The 14,692-nt window shown below is 45.6% G+C and overlaps 1 protein-coding gene across 4 annotated transcripts in view; it reads right to left on the reverse strand.

The window, feature by feature from the left end:
* The window catches only part of RHEB (Ras homolog, mTORC1 binding), a 53,265-nt gene extending 40,821 nt beyond the window's left edge, over positions 1-12,444 (reverse strand). The window contains exon 1 of one of the 4 annotated variants that reach the window (XM_034965278.4): positions 11,986-12,444. In XM_034965278.4, the coding sequence (XP_034821169.1) occupies positions 11,986-12,037 (52 nt within the window). In that variant the 5' untranslated portion in view covers positions 12,038-12,444. Of the gene's footprint in view, positions 1-10,418; positions 11,738-11,985 lie in introns of those variants that run through there. The other 3 variants (XM_003815089.5, XM_063606424.1, XM_063606425.1) reach the window with 3 other exon arrangements.
* Positions 12,445-14,692: the final 2,248 nt, after the last annotated feature.

A 14,692-nucleotide genomic window follows, 5' to 3' on the forward strand; every position in this document is an offset into this window, starting at 1 on the left:
TCTGTCATACAGAGTCAGATGAGAGTGTGTGATGCAGAACATACACATCTTAATTATTGTACAGAACCTAAAAAGTGAGACACCGTTAGAGTTTACGGAACATTCTCACATGAATTATCTCGCTTGTTCCTGTGAGCTAAGCAGGGTTGACATCATGTTGTTCTTTCTCACACCCCTTCCCCAATTTTAAAAATAGATGCCAGGAGATTTTTAAAAAAATAAAAAATTAAACTGCAATTATTATTATTATGACAAAGACAAGGCAGAAAAAGTAAAACTAGTTCATAAAAATACCCTTTCAAATACTTATAGGTAACCCTATTGCCAATTATTATGCTACCAGATATATACCACTGAGGAAAATAAGAAATATGTTTAATTATATAACATGAAGGACTCAGTTTCATACATGAAGAATTTTATTAACAGGATTATTAAACTAAAGAAAAATAAAGTGCTACCCAGAAAGGCCATAAAACTGTTTCCCTGGAGACTTTCAAAACAGGATATTCATCTCTACAGGATGGTTTAAAGACAAAGCTGAGGTGGAAGGCAACAATAATAGCCCTGATAAACTGCAGGAAATTAAATGTTTAGCAACAATGAAGAATGAGTTTTCCTAGAACGGTGGCCAATCTGGAGAGAAGACCCGGGATACAGGTGAGGGTGGGAAAGAGCTAGAGAAAAGCAAAGACAAAAATTCTCTATTTCTTAACATATTAAAGAACATGAAATTTAAGAATGATCAAAACTAGTAATAACACAGTATGAGGAAAATGAGATATGAAATAGAGTATACTCATCCATCAGCCTGAATGGTTAAAACCATTCATATTTTATAAAGATAATTTCTTCAAAAGTTCTTAAAATCTGCGCTGACCTCATTATCAACACCAATTCACTCCTCACAGTATCTGGGCTGTCTAATATATATGGCAGCCAGTAGCCATACATGGACAGTAAGTACCTGAAATGTTTTCAGTTCCGACTGAGATGTGTCACAGTGTAAGTATGACAAATGTACAAATAACAATATCCATCACATGTTGAAATAACATTTTGGACATACTGAGCTAAATTAAGTATATTAATTTCACTTATTTCTTTTTACTTAATATGCCTACTGGAAAAATCTAAAATTACATTAGGTTATATTTTTAGGTGGTTTTTTTTTTTTTTGAGACCTCAGCCTCCCACTTTTGTAGAGACAGGGTTTCCCTGTGTTGCCCAGGCTGTTCTGGAGCTCCTGAGCTCAAGTGGTCCTCTCACCTTGGGTCCCAAAGTGCTGGGATTCTAGGTGTGAGCCACTGCACCAGGCCAGATTGTTTCCATTGGGCAAGGCTGCTCTGTACCCTTGTTTAAGGGAATAGGATCATATTATTTGTATAAATTTAGCTCCCTAAATTTGTGCTCCAGAAATACTTCCATAGAAGTCTAAAAAAAATGGAAGGTAGGCTCATTTTGTGTACAGCTCAATTTTTTAGGACACTGCTCATACAGAAACATGGTTAGATTAAGAAAGCAATTTATTATTATAAAACATATTCACACATTTTTGTAGCACTCTTATGCAGAATGAAAAGATCTAGAGAAAGAGTCCAACTCCCCCTCCCAGCAAGCAGGAATGACAAACATCCTTGTAGTAAAACACTGCCTGCCTGAGTGGGCAGCGTGAGCGTGTGGGGCCACCCGGGTCCAGCAACCTCATTTGTCTCTGGGGCAACAATCCTGCGGTGTGAGGGTATGCTTGGTCAAATCCTTGGGTGACACAAGGACCCAGGGCCAGCAAACCCTCAGAACCCTAGTTGTAGGCACAGCCACCTGTCTTCGGGACCATGGGAACTGTGCCCTGTGTGGGTGGTTGCTAGGGCCTCTGTGGCCAGAAAGCAAGGAAAGTGTGTGGATCTGGCAGGTGCATAAATAAATCTGGTCCACCCCTTCAACTTGCTCCTGTTCCATCATTTCTGATTTTAGCCAATGGCAACATGACCTACTCAGGCACTCACATGAGAAATCTGAAGGCTACTTCACAGCTTCCACATTGGTCTTGTCCATTCTCCCTCTAAGGAAATCTCCCATGTGTGTCCTCTTCATCTCATCTACTCTGCGCCTTGGCTGGTCTTCCCATTTCTACTCCCTTACCACCCCTCCCACTTCACAGAACAGCAGGAGGGATGGAAGCCAGGATCAGCACACTACAGACCAGGGGCCAAATTTGGCCTACAGCCTGTTTTGGTTTTGTACAGTCTATGAGCTAAAAATGTTTTTTTCATCTTTAAGTGGTTGGAAAAAGAAACAGTATTTCATGATACTGAAAATCAGATGAAGTTCAAGTGTTATATCCATAAATAAAGTTTTACTGGCACACAGCCACACCCACTCGTTGATGTATTGTCTGTGGCTGCTTCCGTCCTACAAAGGCAAAGTAGAATAGCCGCAACAGTGGCTACATGGCCTGCCCTGCAAAGCTTGAGATATTTACTATCTGGCCTTTTACAGAACAAGTCTGCCAGTCCCTGGTATAGATCATCATCTTATTTGTTGCTTAAAACCCTTCAGTCACTTCCCACAGTTTCTAGGAAAAAGTCTAAAACTTTTCACAGAGCAGACAAAACTGTTCTTGATGGACAGATGGCAAACATATGAGTCCCGACCTCTCTCATTACTCACACCTCACCCTTCTCATTCACTCAGTGAGCCACATTGACAATTCTTTAAAGACAATTCTCCCACCACCCCCATCCCCACTTGATGATCAAGTTAGCCCTGCCTTTGATTATTTCTCTCAAACACCTATCCCAACTGTATTTAAATAACAATCGTGTAGTAGCTGGTTAAAGACTGCCTGCTCTGGAGCCACTGCCTGAGTTCAAAATCCTGGCTTTGTCACTTAACAACAGTTTGACATTGGGCAAGTCATATAAACTTTTTGTACTTCAGTTTCCTTATCTGCAAAATAGGTTTAACAACTGCACCTACCCGAGTTTAAAGGCTATTAATACATGTGCATTAAGATTGTACCCCATAACAGTAAATGCTTCAAAAGCACCAACAATTATTATTCTCAGTAGCAGGAACAAGTTCCTGTGGCTCTCAACTAGACTGAAGCTCCTTGAGGGCAAGGATTATAACTGTCCTAGCTTTTGTGACTGGTACAAAGTAGAGCATTTATTCAAATGCTTAATGAACACCTAATTTGAATAACACATAACACTCACAAACTGTCCTCTTCAACCAACAGTTGCAGTGATTCAATCTTTGGGGGCCTGGCCCAAATGTTCTCTTTCAAACAAATGCCAAATGTGATTGAGATTTTAAAGCCAGCAAAATACAGGTGCAGTGGCTCAGCCTGTAATCCCAGAACTCTGGGAGGCTGAGGTGGCTGGATCGCTTGAGTCCAGGACTTCCAGACCAGTCTAGGCAACAAGCGAGACCTCATGTCTACAAAAAAATTAAAAAATAGCCAGGGCATGGTGGCACACACCCATAGTCCCAGCTACTCGGGAGGCTGAGGCGGGAGGATCCTTGAGGCTGGAAGGTTGAAGCTGCAGTGTGCCGAGATCACGACATTGCACTGCAGCCTGGATGACAGAGTGAGACTCCGTCTCAAAAAATAAAAAAAATAAAAAAAAAATAAAGCTAGCAAAATAGGCAGACACATTTATATCTAAGACACAGAAGTCTTAGAAAAGCATTTCATCTCATAAAACTGTATTAACTGTAAAAGCCCATATCTGCATCCCCATTCACAAATTATGTACTATGCCATCAGGTAGTTATTAACATTCAACTCTCAATCCTGCAAAAGGTGGGATTGCGTATCTTGCTAAAACACCAACTTCTCTTTCAAATGTCCATGAGGAGTCCTTCTGCAAACATGTAAGCACAACAAAAAGAGAAATGCGGGAGAGAAAGACTCAATTCTACTACAGATAAGATGCAAACCAAGCAAGCATGACACTTCGGAGTGAATTCTATCAATATCTTTAAACTGCCCTGCTTTCTTAACTTGCCCATAAGAGCACAACGAAAGGCTTTTCTAGCACTTCCTGTTCTAAACTAATACCAGTTTAGATTTAAAGCTCCAATCCTACAGGAACTCCTATTTTTTTTTTATAACCAGAAGCCCAACATATATTGAAGAAAATTAAAATACTAAAATAGTATTCCAGGACCTTTAAAATGTTAGATTTCTTTTTTTTTTTTTTTTTTTTGAGACGGAGTCTTGCTCTGTCGCCCAGTGGCGCGATCTCGACTCACTGCAACCTCCCCCTTCGGGTTCAAGTGATTCTCCTGCAGGCCTCAGCCTCCCTAGTAGCTGGGATTACAGGCGCCCACCACCACGCCCAGCTAATTTTTGTATTTTTAGTAGAGACAGGGTTTCACCAGGTTGGCCAGGCTGGTCTCGAACTCCTGACCTCAGGTGATCCACTCGCCTCGGCCTCCCAAAGTGCTGGGATTATAGGCGAGAGCCACGCGCACAGCTGAATATACTTAGAAATCAATCCAGCAATTCATGTTAAAAGGACTCAGCAGTTTGCATTCTCACAGTTAGCAAGAATGACGTGACGAAGATAGACCGTGAGTACTGTATCAATGTTAAGATTTCATTTGGTACTTCAGAATAAATTAGAACTAAGAATGAAGGTTCCTTCAAGTATGATCCCTAAAGATTTCATAATGCTCTCACTTGCACAATCATGTGCAAGTTCAGTTCTGATTTATTCAAGTAACTAAGAACAATCCAGCCATGGACACTATTACAGTTGTTTGCGAACTTGTTATTCTGAATCTTCACCCAAGAAAAGCATTGTGCATCTCTGACCTTCCACAATCACAGGTAGAGGTGGCAGTGTCTCATTCTGTGATAAAGTTGTTATTTTTACTTGTGTACTCCTCCCCACCTTCATCCTGATACTCGTATTTAAAAACTATATTATTAGTATATGGGTCTCTGGTATCCTGCTACTCTTTGCAATTTTCACTACTCTCTGGGAGCCTCGCCATCACCAGGTCCAAACACAACTCATCCAAAAATGCACCACAATCAGAGGCCAAACCAATAGGCACACAGATATCGTAACTCTCCTGATGTTCTCTGGCTTCCCTCGTGCTTCCTTCCATTCTAACCACGCCAAGTTCTTTCCTGCCTTGCCATCTTTGTCTCTCATAACGCTACAGGGCCTCTCCTAGGAGGCTCTTCTAACACTGTGGGAACCATATCGCTGTGAACAGCATTTAGGATGCAGTCACTGTCAATTCAATTTTGCACAGCAGTAAACAAGATCCTAGCTTACAACAGTTTAATGGTTCTCAAAGGGTGGTCTGTGGACCTCTAAGGGGTTTACCAAAATCTTTTCAGGGGGCTCATGAGGTCAAAACGATATTCATAGCAATATTAAGTTACCATTTGCCTTTTCCACAAAGTTCCCATTTGTACTAAGGGTGCAAAAGCAATGGCGGGGAAAACTGCTAGCTCGGCACCCCTTGGCATGAATCAAAAACAGTAGTTACAAACTGAGTGGTAAGTCACTGTATTCTTTACTACCATGCATTCACAGTGGGAAAAGAGCTGTTTCTACTTAACAATGTCCTTGAAAAAGCAGTAAAATTATATTAAATCTTGACCCTTTGGTACATGTCTTTTTAATATTCTGCATGACAAAATGAGATGTACACATAAAGCACCTCTGTTACATACTGAAGTATGATGGTTGTTTCCAAAAAAAGCACTTGTGCAGTCATTTGAGAAGTGATCTGAACTGGCCACTTTTATCATGGAATGCCTTTTTTACTTGCAACAATGATGACAAACTATCATTATTGTAAATGTGAATAGCTGGCAGACATTTCCTTGGAAATTAAAGAAACAAAACAGTCAATTCAAGTAAAAACTGGTAGCATGTTGCCAAGGAAATTATTTGAACTCAAGGAGGAAATTAGAATTTTGGAAAACTTGCACCACTCATAGTGAACAGTGTTCTAAAACTTAAGACTTTGCAGAGATTGGTGGTGATATTAACAAATGTGATTTTAAAAAATGCTTGTATAATAAAATGTGTCAACATGTGGAAGATCTGCGTAACGATGAACAAATATTTTCCAAATGACCAGTAACGCTACAAAACCAGGCATGGTAGAAGATCCATTCCAAGTATAAAGCAGACCTGCAGAGTTGGGCAAATTCATCAATATGACTTCAGATTGCATAGTGTAACTATTCTTTCCAAACTATCACTTATGAAGTTTCAGTATCAAAGAATATTCAACTACCTGAAAAACTATTCAAGTACTCCTTACTTCATTAAAATAACGTTAAGGGAATGAATTCAGGAGCAGAGATGAGAATCCAGCTGTTAAGACATTAAAAGATACCTGCAAAACCGTGAAACACCCTATCAAAATTGCAGTTGCTTTTTTGGCAGAAACTGGCAATCTAGTCCTAAAATTCAATATGGAAATGCAAGAGACTGAGAATACCCAAAACCATCTTCAGAAATAATAAAGTTAGAGGACTCATATGCCCCTATTTAAAAACCAGCTACAAAACTACAGTAATCAAGATCATATGGTACTGGCAGGACAGACACACAGATCAATGGAATGAGTGAGTCCTTCCATTGACGGTCACTTCATCTCGGACAAGGGAATTCAATGAAGAAAGAACATTATTTTAACAAAAGAAGCTAGGGCAACTTGATATCCACATGCAAAAGAATAAAGTTCTATCCCTCCCTCACATCATATACAAATATTAACTACAAATAGATCACAGATCTAATGTAAGAGTTAACAGGATAAAATATCTAGAAGAAAATATAGTAGTAAATCTATATGACCTTGGATTAGGCAATGGCTTCTAAGATGTGACACCAAAAGCATAAGTGGCAGGAGAAAAATAGATATATCGGCCTTCAAATTAAAAACTTTCTGCTTTGAAGGACACCATCGAGAAGGTAAAAGGACAACCCATAGACAGGAGAAATTATTTGCAAATCCTATGATACCACTTCACACCCAATAGGATGGCTAAAATGAAAAAGGCAGTGTAACAAGTGTTGACGAGAATGTGGAGAAAATTAAATCCTCATACATTGCTGATGGGAATATAAAATTGTGCAGCTGTTCTGGAAAAAATCTGACAGTTCTTCAAAATATTAAGCACAGAGTTAACCATAATGATCCAGCAATTCCACTCCTAGGAATGTACCCAAGAGAAATGAAAACATATGTCTACATAAAAGCTTGTACAGGAATGTTCAAAACATTATTATTCATAGTAGCCAGAAAGTAGAGCTCCAAGTGGTGGCTCACACCTGTAATCCCAACACTGGGAGACTGAGACGAGAGGATTGCTTGAGGTCAAGAGTTCAAGACCAGCTTGGGCAACAGAGCAAGGTTCCCACCTCTACAAAAAAATTAAAAAACTAGCTGGGTGTGATGGCGCACACCTGCAGTCCTAGCTACTCGGGAAGCTAAGGCAGGAGGATCACTTGAGTCCAGGAGGTTGACGCTGCAGTGAGCCATGATAGCTCCACTGCACTCCAGCCTGGGCAACAGAGCAAGACCCTGCCTCAGAAAAGTAAATAAATAAAAAATAATAGCCAAAAAAAAAAAAAAAAAGAAAAGAAACCACCCACATATCCAATTGACAAATGCATAGAAAAAATGTGGTATGCTCACATGACAGAATATTAGTCAGCACTAAACAGGAAGAAGCGACATATGCTACAACATGAACGAAACTTGAAAACATTATGCTAAGTAAAAGACGCCAGCCCCAGAAGACCACATATGTATGTTCTTATTTATATGAAATGTCCAGAGTAAGTAAATTCATAGAAACAGAAAGATTAGTGGTTGCCAGGGGCTGACAGGGAAGCAGGATGGAGAGTGACTGCTAATGAGTACAGAGTTTCTTTTTGGGGTGATGAAGTACAGAGAGGTATAACCCATATGGACAGCAAAATAACATTTGGCACTGGAAAGTCATAATCAGAAATCTGAATTCTGATTATGCTCTTGTGCAGAACAATGAATGAGACTGAAAAACAGTAATTTCAAGTTTCAATACAAAGTGGGCACTTCAGGACTACCCCCACCCACAAGTATACAACATCAGAATATTAAGCACCCGAATATACAATTTCACATACTGGTAGATGTCATACATAGCAAATATTGTTTTGCCTTTCAATTTTTCAATAAAAAGTGTCAACAAATGATAGGTTAACTTAAAAAATAAACAGTAAGTCGGAATCTGCTGGGAACAACCAAATATTTAATGACATCTTTCCTCATGAAGACTCTAAATACTACCTAAAACATTTTGACAAAGTAATAATTTGAGTACTTTTGCTGAATTGCCTTCTTCCAAACCACAAAGCTGTTTCATTTTCCCCCTATGATCTTTCACATGCCTGTGATCCCATCCCTCTTATTAACTGTATGTAAGAGGCTTATATATGACAACCAGCTTTTGATTATGGTCTAATGGTAAACTAGGTTACCAAAGCTCTCTGTACAGGTAAAATCCCAGTGAAAGATGTACCAGGCTGAAGACAGTTTACGTAACACTACCATTTTAACTTAAGTTGAGTTACTTCCTATCGCGGGACTACTCCGTTGTGGTAGAAATAACGGAATGTCAGGGAGCTGGTACTTTTGGCCACCACGGGAACAGTTAATACAAAGCACTCCCTGAAAGCCAGACTCCCAGAGTTATAGGTGACGTGTCCTTAAAAGCTTTAACATTGTAAATACCAGGAAAAGTACAGGGGACTGGCAGGGAGAATTGTATAGACTACCTGAGAATTATATTTTACCTATTGGTAGTTCTGACAACACTCAAAAAAAAAAGAAAAAAAGAAAACGGAAAGCCAAGTAGTGGGCTGGGTGCAGTGACTCATGCCTGTAATCCCAGCACTTTGGGAGGCCAAGGCAGGTGGATCACGAGGTCAGGAGTTCAAGACCATCCTGGCCAAGATGGTGAAACCCAGTCTCTACTAAAAATACAAAAATTAGCTGGGCGGGGTGGCAGGCGCCTGTTATCCCAGCTACTTGGGAGGCTGAGGCAGGAGAATCGGTTGAACCTGGGCAGCAGAGGTTGCAGTGAGCCCAGATCCCGCCACTGCACTCCAGCCTTGGTGATAGAGTGAGACTCTGTCTCAAAAAAAAAAAAAAAGAAAGCCAACTAGTTAAACAAACATAGCAGTTTTTTGTTTTATCTGAAGACAACTTTAAAAATAAAGTTTGTGGCATGACAAAATCACAATGACAAGTATCCTACTAGTCAAACTGGCTTAATGTATTTAATCAAGAGAACATTCTAAGAAAGGTGTGGAGGCTTTTTATGTGGCTCTAGCCCCAGAATATAGGACAAACAGCTCAGCATCACAAAATACCACAATCTAGAAACACATATACTCAAATTTCTCTGGTACAGCACCATTTGCAAGCAAACGTGCCAGTAAGCTCCCAGAAGTGAGCATGCTGAGTAATTCTCAAAAGGGTGGCTTACTAGAAGAAACCTGCTGGCAAAACCTAATCTCCTTCCCCTAAAAAAGACCCCACATACTACAAAATATCCTGGCTCATAATACACTTTAAAATCAAATGCGGCTGGGCGTGGTGGCTCACGCCTATAATCCCAGCACTTTGGGAGGCCAAGGTGAGAGGACCACCTGAGGTCAGGCGTTTGAGACAAGCCTGACGTTTGGCCACGTGGTGAAACCCGTCTCTACTAAAAATACAAAATTAGCCGGGCATAGTGGTGCACGCCTGTAGTGCCAGCTACTCTGGAGGCTGAGGCAGGAGAATCGCTTGAGTCCGGGGCGTGGAGGATGCAGTGAGCCGAGATCGCGCCATTGCACTCCAGCCTGGGTGACAAGAGCGAAACTCCGTCTCAAAAAAAAAAAAAAAAATCAAATACAAGATTGGGAGCAACTTAACCTCTCCAAAATCGTTTAATATGACTACGCTTGAAAATAAATATGGAGAAGTGGGGTAGGTTGCAGAAATATGAAATACTGAAGACAGAAAATAGGGACTAAAAGTGACCCTGTATCCCACCGGAGACTAAGTTAGCACAGTATTTAACAAGCAGCAGTTTGTGAGGAGAAGGCTAAGGGGTGGCCTGTCACATCTCCGTCCTCAGGAGGACGCTGAATAGAGGGAAGATAAAACAGAATGGATTTCAACTGGACATAAGGAACCTCTGTAGCCAAAAAAAAAAAAGTGATAAAACTAGCCCTGCTCACCAAAGACTAGAGCTACCATTTCGACATTTGAAAAGGGTAAATCAGTCAAGATCTTTAGGTCATTCTCTTGGGTTGAAATCAGGTAGCCGAGGTACTTGTTGCCTATAACGTGATTATTCAGGGACTACTATTTTCAAATAGTTGCCAATAAGTACTTACTTGACTGACTAGGGAGGGCTCACCCAAGAGCCAGAACACCTCGCGGTCCCAACTCCTCAAAATGCAGAGGAGGAAATCAAGAGAACAGAGACAAGAGCATGGATTCAGGCTGCCAATAAAGGCTGGATCCCAGGTTCCATGTTGATATTTGAACAGTTAGTGACTTTGAACCCCTCCATTTGATTCGTGGTTACTTCCTGGCTGCAGCTGTGAAAGCTGCCACCTATGCATCCCCTCGGATTCAGCACCGCATCGCTCAAGAGTTCCCCTACGACTCTAGGCACCCCGCATCTCTAGCCAAGCTTCTTTCAGCCCTTAATTTCCCCCCGGCTCTCGACGGAGAGGTGGTAAAAGGATGAGTAAGCATGCAGTGGCTGATCTTGGTCAAAGAGCACAGACCCTGGCACAGGCGGTGGAAAGCGCAGCTGGGGAGTGCATCCAGTGAGCGGCAGGCAGGTACAAGCTTCCCGTGACAGATAGTCACCCCGTTCCGCAATCACCGGAGCCTCTGAACCCTCGCTTTCACCTCCCCATCCCCTCAACTGTGGCCCGGTGCACGCCTTCTATAGACAGTTACTTCAAAACAGCCCGAAAAGATGAACGTAATTTCTCCAGGCTTCCGGATGTCGGGAGACAATACAGCCTCACCCTGAAGCGTGTCTAAGTTCAATCGCTCTGGTTTCACACAGGCCAGAAAACCGCTCGTTCTGTGACACCCCGTCCGCCCCCGAACCCGACCCTAAGCCACCTTATTCAGCAATAAGGCGACTGCTAGGAACTGTTTCAAATGTATGTCAACCTTTTGGGGGAAGAAAAAGAAAACAAAAAGACTTTGGAATTACTTCTACAGCCTGGTTGCAAGTACCTGACCTTATTCCTTCCCGAAGAAAAATAGGGCACCGAGAAATCAGACATTCCTTTTTCTCTGTCTTCCTACCCAGGCCGCCAGCATCTCGAGGGCCTCCAGAGGGGCCTCTTTTGGGGGATCGCCTAGGTTTCCTATGCAGAAAACTTGCGTTCAGAGCCCAAACGTCCTCTAAATCCCTAGTTTTCTTTACAAGGGTAAACTTCACCACAGATGGAATGAAGCCGAGGTGCTGCTTCCTTTGTTAAAATCCCACGGACTTTCTTTTCCTTACATCGGGGGCGGGGTGGGGGAGACCGCCAGCCCCGGTCACGCGCGCCGGCGGCGAAGGCGGGGAGGCAGGTGTGACTCCCTCGCGGCAGCCTCTAGCGCGGCTCCCCGGCGCCGCCTCACTTCCCCAGACGAGACCCGGACTCCTCGGCGGCCGACGGCCCCCGCCCCGCGCCTCCCACGCCCTCCGCCCGGCCGCCACCTGCCCGCCCGGCCCGCGGAGGGCGCCCAGCTACCGCAGCTCCTCCACCGGCGCGGACGCCGCCCCGACCGCCACCACCTCCGCTCAAAATGGTGGTTACGAAACGCGCGGCCCCCGCCCGCCCCGCCACATGGCCGCGCCGGCTCCAAACTTCGCAGGCCCGGCCGCGACCCGGCTCCCAGGCGAGGCCCCGGCGGCGCGAGGAGGCCGCGCGGCCAGCGGCCACTCACCCACAGACCGGTAGCCCAGGATCGCGATCTTCCGGGACTTGGACTGCGGCATCTTGGCGGCCTCCTCAGCCCCGGCCCAACCACATCAACCGCGGCGGCGGCGGCTCCTGCTGCTGTGATCGGCGGCGGCCGCGCCGGGAGAGAGCGACATACAGAGCAGGGGCGGCGGCGGGCGCGGCTGCCTCTCGCTCGCTAGCTCGCGCGCTCCCAACCGCCCGGAACCGACCGCGCGGCGGCGCCCCTCCCCCCCACAACACGCCCACGTGACCGGCCGGCGTCAGCACCGCCCCTCTTCGCGCCGTGGCCCGCCGCCTCCGCCCCCCGAAATACGCGGGGGTGCGTCGGGGCGACGTTTTACTTTAAAGGCAAAAAAAGGGGACGCCGCGATGCCCCCAGAAAAGTCACGACTGAAACTCGCTGCGTCATGACCCTCCCACCTTCTTCCGCCGCTTTTTAATTACGCCATTCTCCCCGAGCGCCGATTGGACAGCTCCTGCACAGCCGCGCGATGACGTGTCGGAAACTCCATCTCCCATTGGGGGAAACAAGGAGGCGGGGAGGGGGGGGCGGGGCTGCCCGCCCGGGAGCTAAAAATACACCGCGCTGCTACCGCGCTGTTGGGCGCCGGCTAGGTTTGAAGGCTTCAAACTTCCAACCGGTTAGGGGCGGGCGGGAGAGGCGGAGAGACAAACGGTGGCTCCCTGGTGATTGGCCAGAACGGAGCGCAGGGCGGGGCAATAGGTGGGAGGTGCGGTGATTGGCGAAACGCTAAGCGGTTGGCGGGTTCGCGCCCGCTGAGCCCGTGAAGGGCGCGAGGCGCGTGGCCTGGGCGGGTGGCGGGTGGGCTGGCTCCTCCCTCGGGGGTTTTTTGAAAATTCCCCTTGAGCTGCGTTAGCGTTCGTGTCTGGGTTTGAGGATGTAGTGGTGACTAAGCGTCACCGACGGCCGAAGGACTGTGGGAAGCATGGAGTCTGCGTTAATTGAAAGTGTTAGGAATTTCATTAAAAACAGGGCGAGCCTCGTCAGTTCTGGTGTCCGCTTCGCTTCGCGCGGAGCTCGGCGCACCTCCTGGAACAGCGCCGGGGCGGGAAGCCGGTTCTCCGCCAGCACCGGGGCGGCTGGTGCGGCGGGCAGGCCCGAGCCGGGTGCCAGGAACGCCTCGGGCCGCGGTGTGGACGGGCGGAGACCGTGGTGTGGGCACAGCCTTCCCAGGGGTGCAGTGCAGAGGGGCGCGGGAAGGGAAGCCCGGCCGGGAACGCAGGTGCCGTTGAGGGACCAGCCTGCAGGCAGGCCCGGCGTGGTGGCTGCTGGAGGGCTTGGCACTTGCCGAGTTAGCAGAGACTCCGCCGCGCCGGGGAACCCGCCCCTATTCTGCCCAGGCTGTTTGGCAGTGGGGACCTGCAGAGGCCGGGCATGGCCCTTCGCCCTTTGCCAGGGGAAGCTGAGTGGCAGGCCTTGTATTCCAGCGTAGGAAGGTTTAGAGGTGACTGGAGTCGAACTGGAACACCCAACCCAAGAGCGACTCCCTCCAGCTTTCCCACGGAAGCACTCCGATGAGGGGCTGGGGTGTGCATTCTTGTCCTCGGGGATCTACAGATGGAAGCCCCAGGCAGCCAGCCAGAAGTGATCAATGTCTGGAAGTTCTATGTTTCCATGAAATGTTGAGGTTTACGCTATAGTTATTTTAAGTATTTTAAAATAAAGGTCTTAAAATGCACTCTCCTGTAAAATGTGTCATTTTTATCCTGTGGATTCGGATACCCTCACCACGGTGTTTTTGAACAGATGCTACTAAATTCCTTGCATTATAAAATCAGTTTAGTTTTACCTTTTTTTAAAAAAAATAGAACAGAATAGAAAACTGCGTTATGCATAGTAAGGGTAAGTATGTGTCCTCATTAGTACAGTGGTGAGTTTAAAAAAACGAGTAAGGGTAAGTTTGTGTAAGTGCACGTGTAGATATATATGTTTATAGATATGCTATATATGTATTATTGCATGTTGGGCTTTACTGTAGTTTCTTTTTTTTTTTTTTTTTTTTGAGACAGAGTCTCTCTCTGTCGCCCAGGCTGGAGTACAGTGGTGCAATCTCGGCTCACTGCAAGCTCCGCCTTCCGGGTTCGCGCCATTCTCCTGCCTCAGCCTCCCGAGTAGCTGGGACCACAGGCGCCCGCCACCACGCCTGGCTAATTTTTGTATTTTTAGTAGAGATAGGGTTTCACCATGCTGGCCAGGATGGTCTCGACCTCTCGACCTCATGACCCACCCGCCTCGGCCTCCCAAAGTGCTGGGATTACAGGCGTGAGCCACCGTGCCCGGCCTCATTGTAAAGTTTCTTACAGTGGGTTGCTTCAAAAAGTTTGAAAGCACTGCCCTAGCCTGAGAATATTGGTAATCCAGATGTGAAGCACAGTTGTAAAGGACAAATTCATTCAAAAAGTTTTCCAGGCTGGGCGCGGTGGTTCACACCTGTAATCCCAGCACTTTGGGAGGTCGAGGCAGGCGGATCACGAGGTCAGGAGTTCCAGACCAGCCTGGCCAACATGGTGAAACCCCGTCTTTACTAAAAATACAAAAATTAGCCAGGCGTGGTGGCACATGCCTGTAATCCTAGCTACTCAGGAGGCTGAGGCAGGAGAATTGCTTGAAACTGGAAGGCGAGGTTGCAGTGAACTCAGATAGCGCCACTGCACTCCAGCCTGGGCAA

This window comes from Pan paniscus, chromosome 6 (genome assembly GCF_029289425.2).
Source record: "Pan paniscus chromosome 6, NHGRI_mPanPan1-v2.0_pri, whole genome shotgun sequence".
Taxonomy (NCBI): domain Eukaryota; kingdom Metazoa; phylum Chordata; class Mammalia; order Primates; family Hominidae; genus Pan; species Pan paniscus.